Source organism: Stenella coeruleoalba, assembly GCF_951394435.1.
Source record: "Stenella coeruleoalba genome assembly, chromosome: 13".
NCBI lineage: Eukaryota > Metazoa > Chordata > Mammalia > Artiodactyla > Delphinidae > Stenella > Stenella coeruleoalba.
Genome location: NC_137159.1, coordinates 78,983,178 through 79,007,464, shown reverse-complemented (window position 1 = coordinate 79,007,464; position 24,287 = coordinate 78,983,178). Strand labels below are relative to the sequence as shown.

General features: G+C 42.0%; 1 protein-coding gene across 3 annotated transcripts in view; it reads right to left on the bottom strand.

Annotated features, from left to right (window-relative positions):
• NBAS (NBAS subunit of NRZ tethering complex) overlaps nt 1-24,287 on the bottom strand; it is a 340,369-nt gene that overhangs the window by 102,412 nt on the left and 213,670 nt on the right. For all 3 annotated transcript variants that reach the window (XM_079940671.1, XM_079940670.1, XM_079940672.1), the window contains 4 exons: nt 16,651-16,880; nt 12,400-12,510; nt 2,151-2,401; nt 634-968 (listed from right to left, as the gene is read on the bottom strand). In XM_079940671.1, the coding sequence (XP_079796797.1) occupies nt 634-968; nt 2,151-2,401; nt 12,400-12,510; nt 16,651-16,880 (927 nt within the window). The remainder of the gene's footprint in view (nt 1-633; nt 969-2,150; nt 2,402-12,399; nt 12,511-16,650; nt 16,881-24,287) is intronic.

Below are 24,287 nucleotides of genomic sequence, written 5' to 3'. Positions count from 1 at the left end.
CCAAGCAATGAGAAATTCATATTTGTTGAATAGTGAGAGGGCAAGAAGGGGAGGAGAATAACCCACATTATCTATTTTGTGTGAAACTCTACAATGTTAAAGGATCGAGAGGAGAAGTTAGAGTCCAATTAAAGGGCTCAGACCTGGGCATGGAGCGGACATTGGAAATTGCCACACAGACTCACATGGGTAATTCTACCACCAAGTCATGTACTACGTAGCATTCACGTGAAACTGTTTTAAGACCTGGACTTAATCGTCGCTAAGTTGGTAGCCTGGCTCTGAGTGCAAGTAATGTGGGCTTGGCACTGGAGGTTCTTTCCACTTGTCAATTGGAAAGAACAGGATGGAATATTTACTATAAAATGCCATATTATGAGAACTATAGCATGAACAAAATGTACGTGCAAATTAGAACAGTTAAGCCTGATTTATATTGCCTGCACAACTGTGATAGAGGAAAATGATCTCCCAATTAAAATACCTCATGCTTAACAAAAAACAAAACTGCCAAACATGTAAGTATTCCCTATTTCAAGAAAGCAAATAAAAACAAAATCGACAGAATGTAAGAGCAATTTTCATTTCTTCTAAAGCGGCCAATCTACTTTAAACTCTTATCTTTTTGGTTACCTTGGTCACAGCTTTTGGAGAAAAGGTCACTGAATCCACCACAGTGATGAGGTCACCTGGGAGGAGACGATCAAAGTACTTCATGCAGGCGTCATAGGCGCACAGCCACTCGGGGGAGGATGCCGGGACTTGTTTAACGAGGTGAGGGTCTCCAGTCCAGAACAACTTCTGTAACCAGACGGTGTACAGAGAGCTTGGGGAGAGCATGCGCCCATCCTTCTCAGGGATTTTGGGAACAAGTTTGGAAATGGATAAGATATTTTGACTTGAAAGGACTGGCTCCAATGCCTCAAGAGGATTCATGTTTTCATCTGTCAGCTTTTTGTAATTAAGACCTATTGGAAAGAAAAGGGGAAAAAAAGAGAGTAGTTCATTCCCAGATAACCACACAGGGGCTTTCAAATACACACACAGCCCCTCTGCGTGGCTGAATGAAAAGATTTAGTTACAGCACAGCTTCGCTTGTCAATGAGGTCCATCAGAAGATCTGAGTTCCAATCCCTGCCTGCAACTTAACCAACTGTGCGACCCTGAACAGGTCACTCAACCGCTGTGAGCCCCAGTGTCCTCATTTGTATCCTGGAGATGGCAATATCTCTTCGCTTCTTCAATCCCCCCATGGCACCTATGTCTTCTATCAGTGCTCTCACCAAACTGCACTATATTCGTTATTCATCTAGTACCTCATCAACTACCTGAAGGCAGGGATTGAATCTTACTCCCTCTCCTCTGTGTCTAGTCCAGGGTCTAATTCAGCTACTCAGTAAACCACTGCTAAACTGAAGTAAATACTCAAAGTTGTTATGAATAGCAGATGAATGCAGCTTTGCAAGTGCCTTGTAAATTGTAAAGTATCATACAGATTTGAGAGGTATTAACACGGTTAATTTCTTAGTTATGAGCTACAGACACCATTCTAAAGATTTCCACAGGGCTTCCCTGTTGGCGCAGTGGTTGGGATGCAGGGGACACAGGTTCGTGCCCCGGTCCGGGAGGATCCCGCATGCCGCGGAGCGGCTGGGCCCGTGAGCCTGTGCTCCGCAACGGGAGACGCCACAACAGTGAGAGGCCCACGTAACGCAAAAAAAAAAAAAAAAAATTCCACAATTTATCAAAGATTCAAAGGCTCTTATTTTAAGGGTTCCATACATACTTTAAACATGTAGGTCTACTTAAGTGAACTCCTGCCAAATTGCCTATTGGGAAGCGTCTCAGCCTTGTCATTTATGTAGATAAAATATAACCAGTGGAAGCAGGGAAAACACCTTTGGCGTACTAGTCAGAAGCTTTGGATTTTAGTACCAGGTCTGCGTTTAGTCATTGTGTGACTTAAGTTTCTCCAGTGTTTAAGTCCCTCAACAGTAAGTAAAGGAGTTGGAGACAGAATAAAGTCTATTAGCATAAAAATACTGTGGTTTCAGTTACGCCAGCCACAATGCAGGAACAGGACTGTATATAGAAAATTGCCCTAGATTACATTTAAAGAATGAGTTCAAGCAGGAAAATGATTAACTTACCTGACGCAACTACCTTAAATTTCTTTAGCAGCCGAATGTGGGTTTCTGGTTTAATGGTGTATTTCCCCAAATCTGCACAGCCACAGCTTTCCAGCAGAGTGAAATAATACAGCAGTCTTTCATGATCAAAGCCATCAATCGTGGGATAGATATACTTGACCATGTGCTTGTGAAAGGCTTCGGGACTGGTCTTCAACGTCTCGAAGAGATGAAGGGACTGAGCTCGACTTTCAATTTCTACTGTGGACAAACTGAAATTAAGAGATAAAGAAAGTATGTTAAGATTGGTAAGATTTGGTTCCTTTATTAAACAACATGTTTTTTGTTTGTTTATTTGTTTGGAAACCTAGGAAGAAAGGCTACTTCTTACAAATCCCTTCTTGCTGCCTAATCAAAGACAGGAAACCACCAGTGTGTGCAGGTAGTTTATATAAAGGGAAACAAACGTGTTTCAGATGTACTATATGATTTTCACGTTGTCTCATGCGGGGGTCTACAGCACCCTGTAGTTCTCTACAGAGAACTGCCCAGTGCTTACTGGCTGGAAATGAACCCAGATCTGCCACCTTCTACTACGCATTATTTATTCATACCACAAGAAAAATTTAAAACCTGAGCTTCCTTACAGAAACGTACACAAATTTATTATTTCAGGAATTTAGGAAATAGAGAAGTGAAGAAACAACCCCAACTTTTAGGCATAAATCTTATATCAGAGGCTTGAACTGACAGTAGACATAACCTTGACACTGTGTTCAAACAGAATTAAAATAGAAAAGAAGAGATACTCGCACTTTCACTTGAATTACCTGTAGTAACGAATGCCACTTGAATAAAGCACACATCAATATTTTCATCCTGCCTTAGCTGTCTTTATAATGTTATTTTTTTTTAAGTCATTTAAGGTTAAACTCTTGAAAAACAAATTTAAGGACTTCTGCTTGGTTGATCAGTTTGTGTTTTTTGGGTGACGGGGAGGGCTTAATTTTGGTCTCATGCTTCTCCCTGGACAGAGCACAGTGCCTCCTGCCCAGCATAATCCCAATGCCCCAAGCGGGATGAGTTTCAAGCTTTCTAACCGTAAGAGGCCTTCAAGCAGCCTTTGGCACTAACAGAAACTCCCAGCTTCCAGGGTTCGTAGAGTAGCAATGAAAGTACCTAGGAGCAGGAAGTGAGACCTCGGACAGGATCAAAGTTAGGTTTCATATCGTTTAAAAGCAACTCTTCTGAAATACGATACCCTGTTTATTGGAATTCCCCCTAAGTGCCAAGACATGTTTTTCTTTTACGTAAAGTTAATACACAATATACTTTAAAATTTGTATCAGGATGTGATAATACTTGGGATAACAGCAGCGGTTTATAAAGTCAAAATATCAAGCAATTCAAAAATGCTCTTTTAACTTTCACTTCAAGAGAAACCCTGTTTTTCTATTAAGACACGGTTTAAACATTTACAAAAATATCCCTATCTATAAAGATGTCCCAGAGTATCCGTCTATTCATAACCTGCTTTAACTATTTATTACTTTGCCTGTCTCCCTCACTACACCATGTACCACCTGATGGCAAAGATGATACCACATCTTCTTCAGCTTTAGCTTCTCAGTACCAAGCACCAGCGTGTGGTACAAAGGAAACACTCGACACGTGTCTTATGAATGCCAAATAGACGGGAGAATGAACAAAAACTTAGGTGTCCTCTACGGACAAGGCCCTGTGCTCAGCACTGGGGAGGGTATAGAGTTACAACACAGAGCTCTCATCCAGCAGTTGCATTATACGTACTTAAAAAACACTGCAGAATAATGGTGTGGGCTGACAAAGGACATGCAATTATATTCCAGTTACGAGTGGGGTCACTAAAGCTGTCATGTCAGAGGAGGTAGATATCGATGACACCAGAAGGCTTATTGAGAGAAGTACTTGAGCTTGGTATTGTAGAAAGGAATGAAGCAGAAATAATACGAACAAAGGTATCAAGACAAGAAAGCACAAGGCCTATACAGGAAACAGCGAGTATAAATGGACGGCTATTTCAAAACTCTTCGGATACTATCACTATTCAAAGAACGCAAGGTCAGCCCTGAAAGGCACAGGCAGGCCTCGTTTGTGTGCTTTGCTTTATCGCGCTTCACAGGCATTGCGTTGTTTTTACAAATGGAAGGTTGGTGGCAGCCCTGGGTCAAGCAAGTCCATTGGTGCCATTTTTTCCGACAGAGTTTGTTCACTTCGTGTCTCTGTGTCACATTTTGGTAATTCTCGCAATATTTCAAACTTTGTCGTTATTATTATATCTGTTACGGTGATCTGTGATCTTTGGTGTTCCTATTGTAATTGGGCATTGTTTTAGCAATAAGGTAACTTTTTAAAAATAAATTTATTTATTTATTTATTTATTTATTTTTGGCTGCTCTGGGTCTTCATTGCTGCGCGCAGGCTTTCTCTAGTTGTGGTGAGCGGGGGCTACTCCGCTGTGGTGCGCAGGCTTCTCATTGTGGTGGCTTCTCTTGTTGTGGAGCACAGACTGTAGGCACATGGGCTTCAGTAGCTGCAGCACGCGAGCTCAGTAGTTGCAGCATGTGGGCCCGAGAGTGCGCGGACTTCAGTAGTTGTGGCTCGCGGGCTCTAGAGTGCGGGCTCAGTAGTTGTGGCGCACGGGCTTACTTGCTCCGTGGCATGTGGGATCTTCCCAGACCAGGGATCGAACCCACGTCCCCTGCACTGGCAGGTGTATTCTTAACCACTGCGCCACCAGGGAAGTCCCTAAGGTATCTTTTAATTAAGGTCTGCACATGTTTTTTAGACATATTTTCGCACACTTAATAGACTATAGTGTAGTGTAAATGTAACTTTTATATGCACTGGGAAACAAAAACATTCATGTACTAGCATTATTGTGATATTGGCTTTATTGCAGTGGTCTGTAACCAAACCTGCGATTTCTCCCGTACTGTACACCCAGTGGTATATGAAAGTCACAGAATTCCTGATGTTCCTTCATAATTTGCAAAGTGAAGTCTGAAAACAACGCAGTGAAGAAGGAAATAAGAAACTGCGTCATCCCATTAAGATGATTCACGTTGACAAAGACTTGCAATCAGAGCGACATGCCCGATGGAAGAGGAAAGAAACCCTGCACTTATTCCATGGATTACTGTGGCAGGCAAGTGAGAGACTGTCATCAGAGAGGTTAAGTGACGCCTAAGACCAAGCGTCCAGATCTGTCTGGACTCCGCATGGCTGGGGCTGCTCACCTAGTCACAAAGCAGCCGTCAACCAATGGCGCTTAATAAGCGCCCTCACTAACAACCATTTCAAAACCAGGATTCTTTCTGTGACAGACATTAGCTCTCTCTCGGGGGCAGTCATCTAAAAGAGTTCTCCTGTCACACTTCACTGCTATCCCCTGGCAAGCAGCGTATCTGAGACTCATCTACAAAATGGACAATGGCTAAACCACAACAGCTTTAGTCCATCTGTGTTCGACTAGATTCTGAATACAGTCTCTCTCAGTCAACGTTACTTTCCCCCCTCGCCCACCCACCTATTCTTCTGTGCCTGCAGTTTACTTTGCCTGATGTGCAATTTTCCCTAATTATCTTGTCAAGAGAGGTACTGGAATACTTTTACTGACACATGATAAACACGAAAACCTCCCTCTTCAGTAAATTACAAGGTACTAAGATCTTCCATAGACGCCAGTAATTGATAACCCATTTTAAGAGTTCCCATCGAAAGATGCTGTTATCTTCCTTTTGGAACAAGAAATGAAATCTCTGCTTAGAAAACAATTCCAAAGAACCCACATTCAAGAGAGTAGGAAGAAATACAAGGAAACTACGGTGGAACTTTCACTGATCAAATCAGTAGTTACCCTTAAAAACTGTTTAAGTGGCTTTTCTAAGCTTTAGCTATAAGGCAACTAATATATATATATATATAAAAATATAAATATATATTTATATATATAAATATATATATACACACACATATATAAATATTTATATACACACATATATATACACACACATACATATAAGTATATATATGGTGCAAATTTAACTTCCAGAGATTAACTACAAGAAGAAAATTAGCATTAGTTGTACGAAAGGCACAAGGAATAAGTTATTAGTACTAATCCCATGATTAAGGGATTCTGTAATGGCTTCGAGTTGTCAATCAGCCGAAACTGTGATTCAAGAACAGCATGAATTGAAAGGACTTATATTCATGGGGGGAAACAAATTTAACTAAATGCATTTTACTTTACTCAATCTGAGACTGAGTGATAACACTGATACAATTCCATGAGCTGACTGAAGAGGAGAGAAGAAGGCGAGAGGGAGAGAGCTCCTGGGAAAGGCTGGAGGGAGCAAAGGGATGAGGTCCACTGGTCCACACGGTTCAGATGCAGAACTTCTAAGCATTTCCCCCAAAGACTAATCCTAAAAGTGTGAAGATACAGAAATCCACATGAATGACCATGACCATGGGTGAATAGGCCTCCACCACTGATTCCTGTGGGAAGACACAATTCTACCCTCTAAATCACAACTACTCCGACCTGAGGGAAACAGTCCAAGATATTTGCCACACAAATGCCTCAGAATGAACGTGATGTGGCAGCCTTGACCTGCAGTGCTGCCTGACAGCTGAATATGTGGTTATGCTGGGGAAACGTGGTAAAAAAAAAATAATCATGGCCTTTTCCAGTTTTTCCAACATTTTAGCCAAGTGTCTTTGCAAACCAAACAATGAACTTTAACTTTGCAAGGTCACCTACACAGTTGATGAGAGACTCAATAATGAGTACCTTGGAGTCTGTTTCTTGTCACACTAATACTTGGTGAGTTCCTTTGTGGAACGTTTTCTGTGGACAGAGTGGTGACGTGGAAAGAAGCCCATGTGAATAGGCTTCGTCTCCTCCATAAGGACAACTCTGACCCCCTAAGCCTTTTCATTTCTCATAAAATGTCAATTCCGACTGGTTTATGTAGTCTCGTATTATCACCTCTCGAACAAAAAGATATTTTAAAAGACACCATAGCACAGAAACAGCAACAGGCATATTTACCGAACACATCTTATACGTTAAGTACTATGTCATCTCATTTAATTCTCACAAAGCATGTATATTATAACTGATAGCACACTGTCCTGAAAAATAATTGTTAAAAAATCAGATTTGCAATGTTAGGCTGATAGCTGTCAGAGGGTGAGTTCAGTAAATCTGGTCTGTTTCCAGAATTAACAATAGCAACTACTTTTTTTTTCCTTTGAGCATCTAATACACGTCAGGCATTTTGTATAAATCAAATCTCAGAGCAATTCTGCAAAATGGAATAAGACTACTCAGTTTGCAGAGGAGGAAACTTAGGAACAGAGGGATGAAACAACTTGCCCACCATGTACACACTAGAAGGAGGTCACAGAGCCACGATTTAAACCCAGACCTGCAGGATCCAAAGACTGTGCACTTTCCACAAGACGAAAACAGGCCCCAAAATGCATCTTTTTGCTTATTACATTTTGTGCCAGTGTCAGGAATTTTTTCCTATCTGGGGGAAAAGTGGCCTTAAAAATCACAACATGGAAAAGAAGCTTGCAGATACATGGAAACAATTGCTTCCATTTCGGTGATGGTAGTAATTAGTTCTTCCAGTTTTAGGACTGGAAGATTTCTTCTTATGTACAATGCAAATCACAGTCTCGGTCATGATCAGGATCACGGTCCTTTAGGCCAAAGAAAGGTCAAAATTTTATGTATGGCTCAATTTTAAAAAATAAGTAAGACCTATGACCTGAATTTCTACATTCAACCTTCCTACTCTAAATGGATTTTTCCTGGTTTGAATTTTCACTTATCTTCTTTTTCAATGTTATAACATACTTTTAAGAAGCTAAGTTGCCTCAAATCCCCTCTCTACAGACCAACTATTCTCAAACTCCTCAACTAAGTCAAGAAGAGAAGGCGAGAATTGAGAATTCTTCACCATGTGACAATCTGGACACAAACCTGCCTATGAGCGACAGCAACCCTCAGGCAGAGGTTCTGTGTCACTCCTGTTTCAATGCAGGAAAAGGTAGATGCATTATAGCTCGTTCACCTCCCCACAGCTACAGCATGCTCTTGCCCATCCTTATACTTGAGACCAAAAGAATCCTACCAGGGAATATGAACTTGACTGTGCAAAACAGCACAGCACAGAGTCCCTTCCCAGGGGCCTGAAAGAGGCAGCACTGAACTAACCAGCAGAGATGAAGAGGTATCACGATCTCTGCCACCCAAGCAAAATCACTTGGATAATTAATCCCCTGGGTGACGGTAAAAGTACCTACTAGAGTGAAATGAAAATGTAGGATGTATGGCCTTCAGGTCTGCAGTTTAAATAAGAAGGAACAGACAGAGTGTTATCAAGGCTGACAGTGAGAGGCACTTCTGGCCCTTATGCAAGCCTTTGCTCACTAGGCCCCATGCGCTCCAGCCACAAAGGCGTTCCTGTAGTTACTCAAAAAGGCCAAGAACGTCCCTGTCCCAGAAATGCCTGAAATACATTCCCTCTGCCTGAAATGCCTTTTCTTCCATTCTCCAATAGTGAGCTCTTTTTACGTCCGAGAGAGGCCTTTCCCATCTGCTCCCTGTGCATTTCCTTTATGGTACTTATTATGACCAGCAATTTATTTTTTAGTTGTTTTTAACTGTGTGTGTGTGTGACGGGGGTCTCCCCAATTAGAATATAAGCTCTATAAAGGTAAGGATGTGTCTGTCTTGTTCCGCATTTAAACCTATGCTTGGTACACAAAGGTACTAGGAAAAAGATAATAATAATATTTAATGAATAAACAAATGTGGTACTATTCTATCAGCTAGAAACATCCTCTGCCATTTCAAAATGATCCCATATTCAAAACTTACAGACACACATGGAGTCAGTAGGACTGGTAAGAACAATAACAGGAACAATCTCGACAGCATTAAAGAGCCCCCGGCTATACGCTTTCCACAGATTTTCTCTAGTCTCTACAACCATACCAGGGGGGGATGGTGGTCCCCTTAACTGAGAAAACAGTGACCCAAGAGGATTAAGAGACGTGCCCAGGTACACAGCTGGGGGTATGGGCAGCAGAGCTGGATCTTGAAATGTGGCCTGACTCCAAAACCCGTGCCCTCACTGGTAGTTAATGTTATCTGTAAGATGCACCAAAGTGTCTAGAACAGCCTAGAGGTGAAGATGGCTGTGAAGGCTGCAGTGAGTGAGAAATCAGCCCTGAGCTCAGGGAGCTGAACACACCCTGGGAGAACCAGTGTCCGCCAGAGGGAGCCGACTCCAGGTGTACACAGCCGCTCAAAGCCATCACTGATGTTGAAAACTACCAAGAAAAAGAAAGAAAATGAGGAAGAATAAGGGGGAAAAGGAGACCGGGAACTCCAGTTTGGGTGTTTACGACAATTATCTCTTTCTTACAGGAGTGAAATTCCAGGAATAAACTACCATTAATTATGGATCATGTGTCAGGTACTGTAGGTTTGATATTTCACCAGGAAGTCATTTAATTTTTATGACACCTCACTTAGAGTAAAGGAAAATGAGTTTCAGAGAATTGAATTCTCTTGTGCAGGGACACACAGCTGGAGAGACACACGATTTGCTCTAGGTTTCTTGATTGGAAGGCTTCTGCTCTATTGCACAATGCTGCCTCACCCGACCTGTGTGTCTGCTTATCTGTACATTCGGTGAGACGAGGAAATACCTCCAAATTCAACCAAGAGGAAGGAGAATGTAAAATTATAGAAAAAATCAACTTCGGGGGGAAGATGGCTTTTATAACGGAACAGTAATACAAAACCCTAAGGTACAGAACATTATTTTTCTTGCAGCTCTGACCTATTAGTTTCCCATTGGCATTGACTCAACAAGTAAATATTGGGCAATTTCTATTGTACTAACAAGGCTGATCTTTAATACTTGTGTTACTAAGCTGAACTGAATAGTAAGGCAAACACCAGGCTTTTAAGTAAAGAACATGAAGCAACAAACACCACTTGCTAAATCAATATTAGGTGTTTTGTCACTCACAAGTAATGACAAAACAGGAGGTAATGATTTCCTGCTTTTGTAATTTCCGTGCGTTTGTACAATCACACCACTATCAGGTATAATGATATGCTAGGAACAGTCTTGCACGTTACTAGAGTGCCTGATAATTTATAATATATTCAGAGACCAATGGAGCATCCTGTCTGTACAGACATGACCACCTTTTATGTCACATTCAACGAAAGGAAAAAGATATTTAATAAAATGCCAAGATTTTTTTACGCTAATGTGCCTATAAGAAGGAACATTTATTTGAACATATTTCTATGCCTCAAAAATGGTGAAGTCAGTACAACATTTATCATAGATAACACTATTACCCATGTAGCAATTTCATAAATACTAAAACGTAGAGGGTACAATTTCAAAGATATTAATAAAAATTAAAGATGATGAGTTATAAGCAGGTCCTGACCATTCCATACTACCTCCACTTCTTGAAACTCTTCCTTCCCATGGCTTGCCTAGAACAAAAGCCCTTCCTCTCGATTGCTCTTTTTGTCCCTTTTGCTAGCAGCTCTTCCTCTATCACTAACTGTGGAAGGTCCCCGAGGTCTGTCGTAAGTCTTTCTCCTTTTCTCATTCTATGTTCATCACCCAAAGCACACCCACAACACAGCTTATTTATCATCTATGTGCACATGGCTCCCAAATTAGCATCTCCCGCTCCACCTTCTCTTTTGGATTCCAGATCTATAAGATGCACTGTCTGCTTGACCTTTCCTCTTGGGAATTTCAATGTGTATAAACTTTCCCATTCCTTTGCCTTTTCCTCACCCTCCCCTGAAATACCTTGTGTCCTTAACTAGTGTTTTCTGTCTCAAATGATGTCACTGTCCAAGAGGCAGACCAAGTAAAATCCTGGAGATAATTCTTGACTCTTCTCCTTTCACTCACCTTCATAGCTAGCTTATTCTTATCAATCAATTTATTTATTACCATTTATTTCACCTTCCAGGTATCTCTGAAACCCATTCTCACCTCTCCTGTACTTTCAAAGCCCTCCTCCAGGCTATGGTCACCTGTCCTGCAGTCTATTACTACCATAGCTCCCGAACTGGTCCATATATGTCTATGCTGGCCTCCCTAAAATCTTTCCTCAACACTGTCGCCACAGTGATCTTATCAAAATGCAAATCTGATCATATTACCTCCCTCTCTTTTACCAGAATCTTTAACTACCTTCCTATTACTCTTAGGAAAGAGCCCACAGCCCTGGATAGGGCCTGTACGGTCTGGCTGCAAGGTCTGGTTTCCAGGTTCTCAGCAGCCCCACCTCACCCCGTGCTCCACTGACTCTCAGGGCGTCACCATACTACCCACCTGTTAGGCTCAAAGACATCATGTTCCATCCTGTCAAAGGGCTTTTGCACTCAACTGTTTTGCCTCCCTAGAAAATGCTTCCCATCTCCTTGTAGTGTACTTAATTTTGAGTCACTATTTAGGTCTCAGCTCAAGAGTTATTTCTTCAGGAAAGCCTTCCCTAGCTATGCCAAATCCCCTATTTGGGCTCTCTTACACAGTGCCTATAACAGCTTTAATTTCACATTTGCTTATGTCATTATTCAATTATGGTCTGTCTCCCACCGTAGACTATGAGTTCCAAGACAGCTGAAATTTACTGACTATTGTAACCCTAGCACCTAACACTGTTCCTAGTACACAAGAGATTGTCAATAAATATCTTCGAATAAATGAATGCATTGAAGTCTCAAACTCAGGACTATTATTACTGAAAAACAAAAACTAAGACTACAGTTAGCGTATTGGTATGTCAGAGACATATGAAGAGAGACTATACAAAGACACTGGTCTACTATAGCTCAAAAGGAAAAGTGAAATTGAACAGTATGACTTCGAGATTCCTTTAAAATAGACTCTGAAAAGAAAGACACGGAAATAAACTTGCATAAGAGTTGTGTGCATGGGCTTCCCTGGTGGCGCAGTGGTTGAGAGCCCGCCTGCCGATGCAGGGGACACAGGTTCGTGCCCCGGTCCGGGAAGATCCCACATGCCGCGGAGCGGCTGGGCCCGTGAGCCATGGTCGCTGAGCCTGCGCGTCCGGAGCCTGTGCTCCGCCAACAGGAGAGGCCACAGCAGTGAGAGGTCCACATACCGCAAAAAAAAAAAAAGAGTTGTGTGCTTACCCACTGTCGGTGAACAGGAACTCCAAATGGGTCATGAAAACTTCCCAACAGGAGACACTGTAGCGCTGGGCCAGAGAAAGAGCAATGCTGTAGACGTTCTCCTCAAGCGTCCTTCACGAACGTCCATCAGCCAGAGGGGAAGGGGGAGGAGAGAAACACATGACCTTAATCAGCAAAGAAGACGCTCGTCAGGACAGCTCTCCAGCTGACAGGGGTGCAGCCAGCACAGTCCTTAATAAGACATTTCACAGTAAGTCAGGAAAAGTACACCGAAGGAATTTGAATGCTCTTTTTATCTCTGTGGTGCATTGCAATTGACCAAGGAATTGTCTAGATCAGTGGACCTCAACCGAGGGTGATTCTGTCCCCCAGGGGACATTTGACAGTGTCTGGAGACATTTTTGAGTGTCACAGTGGGTGAGGAAAAGGAGAGACCTGCTCGCATCTAGCAGGGAGGTCAGTGAGGCTGCCGACCATCCTACGATGCTCAGAACAGCCTTCCCACAACAAAGCATGACCCAGTCCAAAATGTACTGAGGTCAAAAAATTCTGATCTAGATACCGGAGCCTACAGTCAAAAAGCAGTAGAAAGCAAAGGGATCCCTACCCTACAGATAGATATTTGAGAAAGCACAGTTAGTCACTCAACAGATTTTTGTTTTCTACATTGGGCCAGCTACTATGCTAGCTGCTGAGGACATAAAAACAAATAAGATATTTCTTGAGGAACTTACAGCCTAATGGAGGATGTGAAATGTGAACCAGGAATCAAACAGAATGTGGGGCGTGTTAAAAGAAATGCTACAAAATACTGTGAGGATGGAGACGAGAGAGTGACCAATCTGAGCTGAAGATCGGAGAGTAAACAAGGATTAAATAAGTAGAGGCTGTGAAGAGGGAGAAGAGACAGATGGGCTTCTGACAGAGGAAGCAGAAGGGGGCATGGTGTCACAACCATGACCATACAGGCCAGCTGAAGGACCTGTATCTTATCCTGTAGGCAATGGAGAGTCAGTGGAAAGTTTAAACCAGGGAATGGTACCATCAGATTTGAGAATCTCTACGCATATAAGGAATTCTGGTCCAGAGCACCTACATAAAGGCCATTTTGGTAAGACTATTGCAAGACCCCTATTTCCCAGAAGTAGAGGAAATATAAGGATGGAATTCTTGGTTGGAAGAATGGTGGACAAAACCACAGAAACGGGAATGAAATACCTGTTATCATTAAGTAATACTGCTAAGACTGTACTTACCCCAGCTAAGGAAGCCAGGACATTTATACATTTGATCAGCCTGGAGTTGGCAAATGTTTTCTGTGCAGAGCTCGACAGTAAATCTTTTAGGCTTTACCACCATACAGTCTCTGTAGCATATTCTTCTTTCTATTGCTTTTTATTCTTGTTTTTCCACAAAGCTTTAAAAATGTAAAAAACATTCTATGCTCATAGACTATAAAAAAAGAGGCCAAGGACTGGGTTAAGTCTGTCAATGCCTGGATTATTAGGTAACTGTCAAAAATTATTTCTTGGGCTTCCCTGGTGACACAGTGGCTAACAATCCACCTGCGAATGCAGGGGACACAGGTTCTGAGTCCTGGCCAAGGAAGATCCCACGTGCCGCGGAGCAACTAAGCCCGTGCGCCACAACTACTAAGCCTGTGCTCTAGAGCCCGCGAGCCACAACTACCGAGCCCACGTGCCACAACTATTGAAGCCCGCATGCCTAGAGCCTGTGCTCGCAACAAGAGAAGCCACTGCAATGAGAGGCCCTCACTCCGCAATGAAGAGTAGCCCCCACTCGCCACAACTAGAGAAAGCCCGTGTGGAGCAACGAAGACCCACCGTGGCCAAAAATAAATTAATTAAAAAAATTTTTTCTTAAAGTACTCATTGAATACCAATATCCACGTGATAGGTGAGAATTCCTGGAGAATAGGAACCATTAGCAGCTCACTCTTCCTACTGTGGGAGTCTGGCACAGTGCCTGACACCAGGTACATGCTCAGTAAGTATTCACATCTTTATTATCTGATAAAAGTGGGAACTAACCAAACTATTCTCTGTTCTCCTCAAAGTCACCCTAACCAATGAGAATGTAATCACTAGGATACAGAGACGACAGAGGTCAACTATAATGCACTCACAGAAAACAACTGCCACTAAAGGGACGTACAATTAGGGAGAGAATAAAGAATGGTCACATCTGAAGGTGGAGCCGCAGAACAGAAGGAAGCAGGTCCTTCGAGGATCCTTGTATGTGAGGCACTAAAATGCCATCTCCAAGTCAGAACTGCTAACTCAGAAAACCCAGACACTCTGAGACATTTTAAACAAGCCATCTAAAGACTGCTGTGTATTTTTCTAACCAACAGATTGTGGAGAAGATTCTATTATATATTTATCAAAAGCATATGTTTGTCCTCAGGACATACTTCAAATAGCATATGGCAGCTGGATACTTAAAAAGAAAAGACAAAGACCAAAAGCCAAATGTAAGGCGCGCCGTAACGACTTTTATTCTGCATAGTAACCTCTCTTCTAAGACACCATGAGCATGGCACCAAGGATTACCAAATGCCCAAAAAAAAAGCCCGCTGGACTTGGAAATGGGAAGCCCAGGCTCAACTCCCGGCTGTGTGGCCTTGAACAATCCTTTAAAGCTCTGTGGTTCTCAGATTCCTCTTCCAAAAGTAAGGGTGTTGGATTAAGTGATCTCTTTGGTCACTTTCAGATTGGATATTAAATGACCCTATGAAATTATGAACCTCCAGGAGAATAGAGGGGAAGAGAAAAAAAAATTCTATTATTTCTCTTCTTAACTTAATTCTGCTATAGGTTGTTCCAACTCTCTCGCTTTGATCTCTCTGTTCCCCGCCTCACTCTAAAGAGAATCTGGGGTGTCTTCTAGTAGGAAAGAAGCCCAGGCTAATATAAAACTATCACAGAGTACCAAGGTTACTTTGCCACTTTCTTTAAAAAAAAAAAAAAAAGAATAATGATGAAAAGTAGCATATACCACTACCATAACCAAGCCTATCTTTGTTATTTTAAGGTAACTTATCAGGAGAGAGAAATAATCGTTAAACGTAAGCACAATTTAACCTCGTTTCAAGGGCTGGAAGCCTAGACTGAACTGCACACCAATGCTTCCTTGAGAATTCAATCCAGCAGTGTGGGGAGGGCACATGGTGTGAAGATGTGATGCCTTTGGCATGTGGCAGATCAAGGTTAAAGTCACAGTTGTGATCTTTACCACCTATGTAAACTTGGGCCACTTACTTTATATCAATGAGCCTCACGTTCTTTAGCTGTAAGATGGGGATAACAACATTTTATGTCATACGGTTATCTTTAAGGGTTAAAAGATGTTTATAAAATAAAGTTTACAGAGCACCTAACACAGTTCCTGGCCCATGATAAGCACTCCACAAATTGGGGTGTTAAAAACGAAACATACCTCTAACTTAATAACCACTGTGGGTGAACACACTTTAAAAAACTTTTTTTTTTCACTTTCCCACCATGTGACATGTAATTCTCATTTGATCTGAACTCATCTGATCTAAAACAAAAAATGAAGACGAGTATGAAAACCAAGGGGAATTCCATACCTAGAAAGGGACCTTCCCAACCGTACCGCCATCTCACACAAGGGCTTGCTTTTCTCTTGAGAGCGGTAAGGGACAAAGGAAAGAACGGCAGCTGCTACAGGCCTCGAACAAGAAAGTGCTCAAGCGGTTAGCTCTTCTTTCTCTAGAAACCCAGGACAGATAAAGGTGTCCTGGACCAATAACACTCAGTCCCTCCTCTTGTACTAAGTCAACGGTACCTAACTTTTAACATAGTGAGGAAATTAAACAGCCATGCAGTAGCAAAGTGAGACTCTAGCCAGGAATAAAAGGGAATCTTGTTTTTAAATTTCTATAGTAAGCTTGACACTTTTCACCCCTGATCACACTCCATCACCTCTAACATGGTACTGGTATTGGATTATCAAAATCATGGGAAGCTTTTTAAATAATTCCCATCCTTACTACTTAAATCTGCAGGCTCAAAATACCGTCTGCATCACTGACCCATTTGGGAAGACACACACATCCCTCACAGGCCAGGAAGAAGCAGGGGAAAGTCCTTTTTACAGCAGCCATGAATGTGAACCTTCATAGGACTGTGATTAATAGTCCTGGTAACTCAACTTGTTCTTGTACGTTCTAAATCCATCCCTTTACGAGACGAGGGTATTCCTTACCCTGCCAGACCGAGGATGGTTTCCCGTTTGTACTGGTCATCTGCAGTAAACCGTTGCACATCCACACCCTTCCGCAGGCCCTGGAGGATCTGAGCCTGAGTGAAGTCCAGGAGGCGCTCGTTGTAGTACTGTAACTGCTTGGTCAGTGCAGCGAGCTCCTCGGGCCAGGCTTCCTGTCCGTATCGAGTCACGTGCCTGGTGACCATCTTGATTAGCTCTTTGGGATCGGCCTATGAGTAACAAAAAGACTAATTAAAAAAAAAAAAAAAAGAGTAAAGTGGGAAGAAGATCATGTCTGCCGGGCACCTGTTTGACCCTTCACACTGCTGCCATTTAGTCCAGGCTGACAACCACGCTGAGGAGGCAACTGCAGAGGCGGTACGTTTTGCAGGCCACAAAGACGGGACACAGAACTGACTCTAGGAGCGGGTTTCTGCTCTTCCACCTTAAAAATCACCACCCACTTAAAGAATAATGTATGCTTGCTTTTTCAACTACCATCACCTTATACCAGATCTCTTCCCCAATTATCTGATCATTTATAATAATTCACCCTGGAAGTAATTTTTATCATCATTGCCCCTAGATAAATTTTCTTTGGACCATCTAAGTGTTCTCAAAAACAAAGAGCTGCAGTTCAATGATTCCACGAGAAATGCCTAAATAGTTAAGTAGAAGAATGTTTTCTCCAGGGATGAGTGAGGGGAAAAAGCCCCATCCCTGTTCCTGAAATCATAAATTTTTCTAGTTTCATAAGAAAGTACGCAACCAATTTTCACTCTGCTCAGTTTGGGGCTCAATGGGATATTGTTCCTTAAATCTAGCAGCTTCTTTAACAGCAATACAATTATTCCAACAGAACAAAACCCGGAACTGAACGGCTGACAGGAAAGGAAAATAAGTGGTTAACCAACCACAATTATATTAAAGTTGGTCCGGGTGTCCACAAAGCAACAGCAAAGCAGCCATGATTCTGGAGTTACCTAATATGTGAACAACATGAACTCAATCCCTCCCAATTTCTGGGAAAATATGGCACATATTTTAATACCAGCAAATTAGGAAGAAAACTCCAGAAATCTACCTTTGGTTCTCAGAAACACGTCTAATTACCGTAAGCCATCAGCATTTCTAATGTGTGAGCCATTATTCTGAGCTACACACGAGATCTGTCAATGGCCAGTCCATATTACCTAACCTAGCCTGACATTCTCTCTCGATCCTGTTAAGGAACAATCTGGGAGTGCCGATAAAAACCAGTTAAAGAAATCTTCTTGGATTCCAGCACGTGGATTTAAGAAAAAGTCAACCTTACTCAATTTTTCCCCTACCCCTAGGCAGACACTGAGTCTGCCTGAGACAGAGACACTGAGATACGTGTCTCAAGTCAAAAGACGTGCGTTTGAAAACTAATGCTCTGAAGTAAGCAGCTATAAGACCATCTGTCATTCATTCAACAAGTATTTTTTGTGCACCTATTATGTACCAGGTGATGTACTAAGATGTGACCCTTTCCTCCAAGAATTCAGTCTATGAGGAGAGACAGTCAAGGAAACAATTATAAAATGGTGTGATACAAGTAAGCACAGGGTGCTATGGGAATACAGAGGAGTGGGACTTGGGCACGTATCAAGGAGGTCTTCTTGGAAGAGTTAATTTCTAGGCTAACTGCTCAGGTATCAGAAGTAAAAAGGCCAGCAAAAAAACAGGGAGACAAATTCTGGTAAAGGGGAGAGTATGTGCTAAGCCTGGATGCCTAAGACCTGATGGGAAGATGGAGTGAATAAAGCTGATCTAACTGCAGTAAGAAGTGATTGGGGAATAAGCTGCATATGGCTGGTACTTCTGGAAACGGATATAGGCGAACGAGACCCCATGCCTCAGCCAACCCCCTCCTACTTACGGACTGAAGCCCTGAGGCACCACCCTGAACCGCCCATCGGGGCAAAGCCCCCTCTGAAGCTGTCTGGTATAGGGATGCTGCTGGGGACCAGCCAGCCTGTCTACACCTGCTCTGCACCCTGGTGTGCTCTGTTGTTGCCTGCTCTTCTCACACCTCATCCAGTTAGCACTTGCCTGCCTAGGAAGGGAGAGAGCAGGTGCAAATATCCAATGATCAGGGTTTCAGGGCAGCAGGAGAGCTCTTCTGTAGGTGTTCTTTCAGGGAACTCTTTGGGTCGGTTTTGCACTCCACCGGCAAACCCACGTTCATCAAAACTGTGAGGAAGGCTTCTTTCCATATACACTCTGACCCTGTGGTTTCAGGCGAAAGTCCTCAGCCTCCAGTTGCCCAGCGCGCTTTGAGGGAGAGGCTACAGCCAGGCCGTCCATCTCTGAGTGTGACTCCCACCCCCACGCATGCAATCGACCACCTCCCCTCGCCCAAGGGTTTCTCACAGCTATTGCTCCACATTCATGTTTTTACTGTTTGCTTCCTGGCATCTCAAGGACCTGGTCCCTGTATTGGGAGAGTGGACGATATATGTGATCTCATGTCTATTCTCTTGTATTCTAAACCATTTATGAAACAAATCCCCAAACCACGTAGAGGGTTAATCTCCAAAATGGCAGCACAGAGCAATAATGAGCATGAAGACTGATATTTACGTTGGCTTTTCTTTATCTCATAGAGAGCTTCAAGTCTCCACATACAACCTTCATTTTCGTATGTGGCAAAAAATACCTATTCTCTCCTTTTACAAATGGAGAAAATGGCATGGCAGAGTGTAATAAGCGTGGACACAGAGAACTTACTAGCTGACCTTGTGCAAGTTACTTAACAACTTCAAATTTGATTGTCTCATCTATAAAATGGCAATATATATAGCTTGCATGGCTTCACAAAGCTTAAGAGACCATACACACACACACACACACACACACACACACACACACACACAATACACAAACCAAGACCTGGCCTTTAGCAGGTGCTCCAAAAATGAAAAGGATTATGGAGTTTACTCAAAGGTATACACCAGTTATACTTTGATTGCACCTCTACTGCACACTTTACACTGCATTCTCTTATAAGTATTAAAACACAGCTTCCAGCAGGCAGAGACCATGGGTACTTAGTGGATTTGTCTTTCCTAGAGCACATTAGAGTTTCTTGAACAAGTCGGGTGTGGAGTAAAACGGAGACACACTGAACAGCAGTTGTAGCTTTTAAGTTAGTAATACTAGTTTATATTCCAGATCCTTCATTTAGCAGAGATGCAATTTGGGGCGAGTTACGTCATGTCTCTGTTTCCTCATCTATAAGAGAGTCAACAAGCACACCATCCTCGTGGTGTGTTGGGAGGCACAAACAAAATATTTTTAAATGTCTTTTTCTCTCTTATTATATGAAAGCAAATTAGGCCCAGCGCTTACTCCCAAGAAACTAAAACTAGTGATTGTCAAAGATGTACACATAAACAACTCACAGAAGGCACCTGAATATAAGAACTATTATAGAAATACAAACAAGAATGCTGGAAACTCCTTAGAGGGAGCAGTGGACACTCCTGACTCTTCTGGGGCTCAGTTTCTTCAGATGTAGAACAAAGGAGTCTCACAAGATGATCCCATTTCTAGGGCTAAAATCCTGTGAATGTATAAGAACTCAATCATGAAAATAAAATAAAGCCTTGTAAATCCCTCCAGGTGTGGAACTGGGGAAGTTCTACATCTCATCTCATTGATGCCTCCACTAAACATCAGAACAGATTTCTTTGTTAAAAATACAATTTCAGACCAACAAATTATAACCAGTAGGTCCCTACACAGTTTAAACAACTTTCATACCTTCTCCTTTACTAAGTAGAAATTGTCTAGCCCCTCTGAATAATTTTTACTTCACATTCTCTGTGCATCAAATGTGCTCACTTTTCTAAGAAATATTTAAGAACAAATACCTAATATTTCAGTCTTCGGTATGGAACGGACATAGTGCTAAATACACATGAACTGAATCTCATTTAATACTAACAATCTTGGGGGACCAGAGTCTACTAGTACCATCCTCTTTAAGATGGGTAAGGAGGTGAGTAGCTTGACTAAGGCCATTCAGGGTAGGTGGCAAGGCAGGATATGACTCCCAGGCATAATGTCGCCCAAGAACCAGCCTTTTATATTTGTTGTGCAGGGGGGGTATCTCTTAAAATTATAAGAATCTTGACAAGATCAGTGTACACACAGCTCCCACCAAATGTACATGAGATCTGGCATTTGAATCCTTTTACAGATGATCAACTTTCAATGATGGCCTTAATGCTGTCATTCTATATTACATCAGGACTGACCTATTTTTTTAACACACACATTCTCCCTCTCATCCCTTTTACACATATACACACATGTGTAAATACAAATGGTCACAGAGGACACACCATGGTAGATGTTCAACTGGAGATCCTGGTTTGAGCTGTGTTTCCAAGCATTCTGTCTTCTCTAAGAATAACGGAGAGAGATTTAGAAAGAATTTAGAATATCATTTTCTGTTCAACCTCTTGATATAAATATACCTCCTTTTAAATTTCCATCCTAATAAGGTGGTGAAAAGGGGCATTCTGTTAATTCCTTGATGATAGGTCTTCAAGGTTATGGATCAAACATTTGTTAAATGTGTAGGAGTACTTTCAATACTTATTTATTGGTAAAACGTAATACTAATTCTTTCAAAATCTTCCCAAAACAAAGAGCATTAGCTATGAGGAAAAAACACAGGAATTGGCATCAAAGAACCTGGATTGCTGGTTCTTCCTTCCTGAGCGTCAGGTTTTCCATTATTAAAATTGAGGCAATTTCTCTCTGATACACTCTTCACAGAGACTGAATGAGAGTAGATGGGTGGACATGTTGTAAGTTCCAGCTTTCCATGCAAATTTCTCGTCTTACCATCATCACTACTAGTTTCTACCCCTTCCTTCAGGAACTTTACTGGTCATGATTACTTCCAATGTATGACTTAAATTTTAATAATAATTCTTCCCCTGAGCTTATCACCATTTCTCTAAAAATATTCCAAAAGCATCCTCTACTCAGCCCAACACTTCATTTCATACATTCATTCATTCACGGCACAAGTGTACTGCATTAAAGTTTCTAAAGCACTTTCACATGATTTTCATTTGACCCTCATACCAACCCAGTGATGGGCACAGGAGACAGCTGTTGCTGTTTTACAGATGCCAACCTGCATGGAAGGCATCCTGAGCTGGGGTCCGGCAGCGAGGAAGTGAGTCCAACCCCCAGCCTCTGGCCTCGTGGGCACCCCACTCCATCAGCCCTTCCTCCCTATCCTGCCAGCGGGGCTCCCTCAATGCTCCACACCCAGCCTCACACCTGAAGTCATGAATTTCTGTGTGCAGAGTATATTCAAACCTCTCTTCCTCTGTTTCCCACCTAATTTCAATGATATGATCCATGGGTATGAAAGCTCCCCGCCTCTAAGAAACTTCTGAAGGACTTTATGGGTAGCTTCAGAATCTCCCATATTCTGGGGCTTCCCTGGTGGCGCAGTGGTTGAGAGTCTACCTGCCAATGCAGGGGACACGGGTTCGAGCCCTGGTCTGGGAAGATCCCACATGCCGCGGAGCAACTAGGCCCATGAGCCACAATTACTGAGCCTGCGCGTCTGGAGCCTGTGCTCCGCAACGAGAGGCCGCGATAGTGAGAGACCCGCGCACCGCGATGAAGAGTGGCCCCCGCTTGCCGCAACTAGAGAAAGCCCTCGCACAGAAATGAAGACCCAACACGTAAATAAATAAATAGATAGATAGACAGAGAGATAAATAGATAAATAAATAAATAAATAAAATTAAAAAACAAAAAGATACTGCAAAAACTGAAAACATAAAAAGGCATCAAAAATTTAAAAAGTGTAAAGAGTTGGGCTTCCCTGGTGGCGCAGTGGTTGAGAGTCCACCTGCCGATTCAGGGGACACGGGTTCGTGCCCCGGTCTGGGAAGATCCTACATGCCGCGGAGCGGCTGGGCCCGTGAGCCATGGCCGCTGAGCCTGCGCATCTGGAGCCTGTGCTCCGCAACGGGAGAGGCCACAACAGTGAGAGGCCCGTGTACCGCAAAAAAAAAAAAAAAAGAAAGAAAAGTGTAGAGTATTAAATTACTCTAATTTTTTCCCCTAAATTTGGCAATGCAGTTCTTCTATGGGGTGAAAAAAATGCGATTTCTTTACAGAATATGGTCAAGTCCCTGTAAAAACAAAATGCACATAAATATTTATGACACCAAAATGCTGGATGACTTCATCTACTACTTACTAGAAGAGGTAATAAATCCATTCAGGCTTAATAGTCTCCATTTCTTGGTAATATTGTTTGGAAAGTTTTGAACAGGTGGTATGTTTCCCCTCTAGGGTTGTTATTTGCTTGAAATAATTTTCTACTTGGCATATTCAATTAGTAGCTTAAGAAAACACATTTTAGAAATAGTTTACCATAAAGTTCTGAATTTCATCCCCTGCTGGGTTTGCTTCTCTAGCATATAAAACTAAAAGACACGTTTCCATTTTTAACTGATTTTATTTTCTGAAACTTTTTAAAAAGAATGATAGAGAAATCACAATTCAAGATGCATTTACGTGGGGAGGGATAAACTAGGAGTTTGGGATTAGCAGAAACAAACTACTATATATAAAATGATAAACAACAAGGTCCTACTGTATAGCACAGGGAACTATATTCAGTATCTTGTAATAACCTATGATGGAAAAGAATATGAACAAGAATATTTACGTATGTGTATGTATGTATGTATGACCGAATCACGTTGTGTACACCAGAAACTAACACAACACTGTAAATTAACTATACTTCAATTTTTAAAAAAAGATGCATTTACAATAATTACAAAGGTAATATATAAATGAAAAGAATCAAGGTATAGAAAAATGTGTAGAGTTTACTCATATTTGCATAAAGTTATTATATAAATACGCATATCCATAAACTATTTCTGGAAGTAGACAAAAGGGAAATACTTTTTGTTTTATCCTATTTTCATCATTTGAGGTTTTTGTCATGTGTGCATTAACATAAAGAGTTAATTAGGACAAATACTAGAAGAGAAAATTCTCTGCAAGTGACCATTTGCCAATCATCATTACAGGACTCTAAAACGAAACAGGAACGCCCGGGGGCTGCTTCAAAGCTCATCCAGGTTTGCTGCCGGCGTGGCAGACTCGGGACGTGCTTCCCGTCAAGATGCACAGGCTTTTTATCAGAAACAACACCACAAATTATATCAGGACTTTTATTCAAACCTAGTAATCTACCTAAGTTATCATTCTAGCAGCTCAGAACTACAGGGGGTGGGAAGAGAAAATGTGAGAATAGAAACAAGCTGAACTGACAATCAAGTGGACGCTAAGCTTCACAGAGCGTTACTATGTGTGGACAACAAATTGAAACCACTTTGATTTCAGTTTCCAGGATGATTTGTCAGGAGTTTGTCATATCTAATTCCAAACCCAGCAGTGCCGTTTTATACAGGGGGAGATGCTGAAAAGACTCAAATAATGAGTCATTAGGTAGTCAATGGACAACGCAAACATACTTAAAACGTCCAGCTAATGTGCCCATCCATGAGGGGTCAGGGCTCGAAACTGTAAAACTGAAGGTTGTCCGAATCACA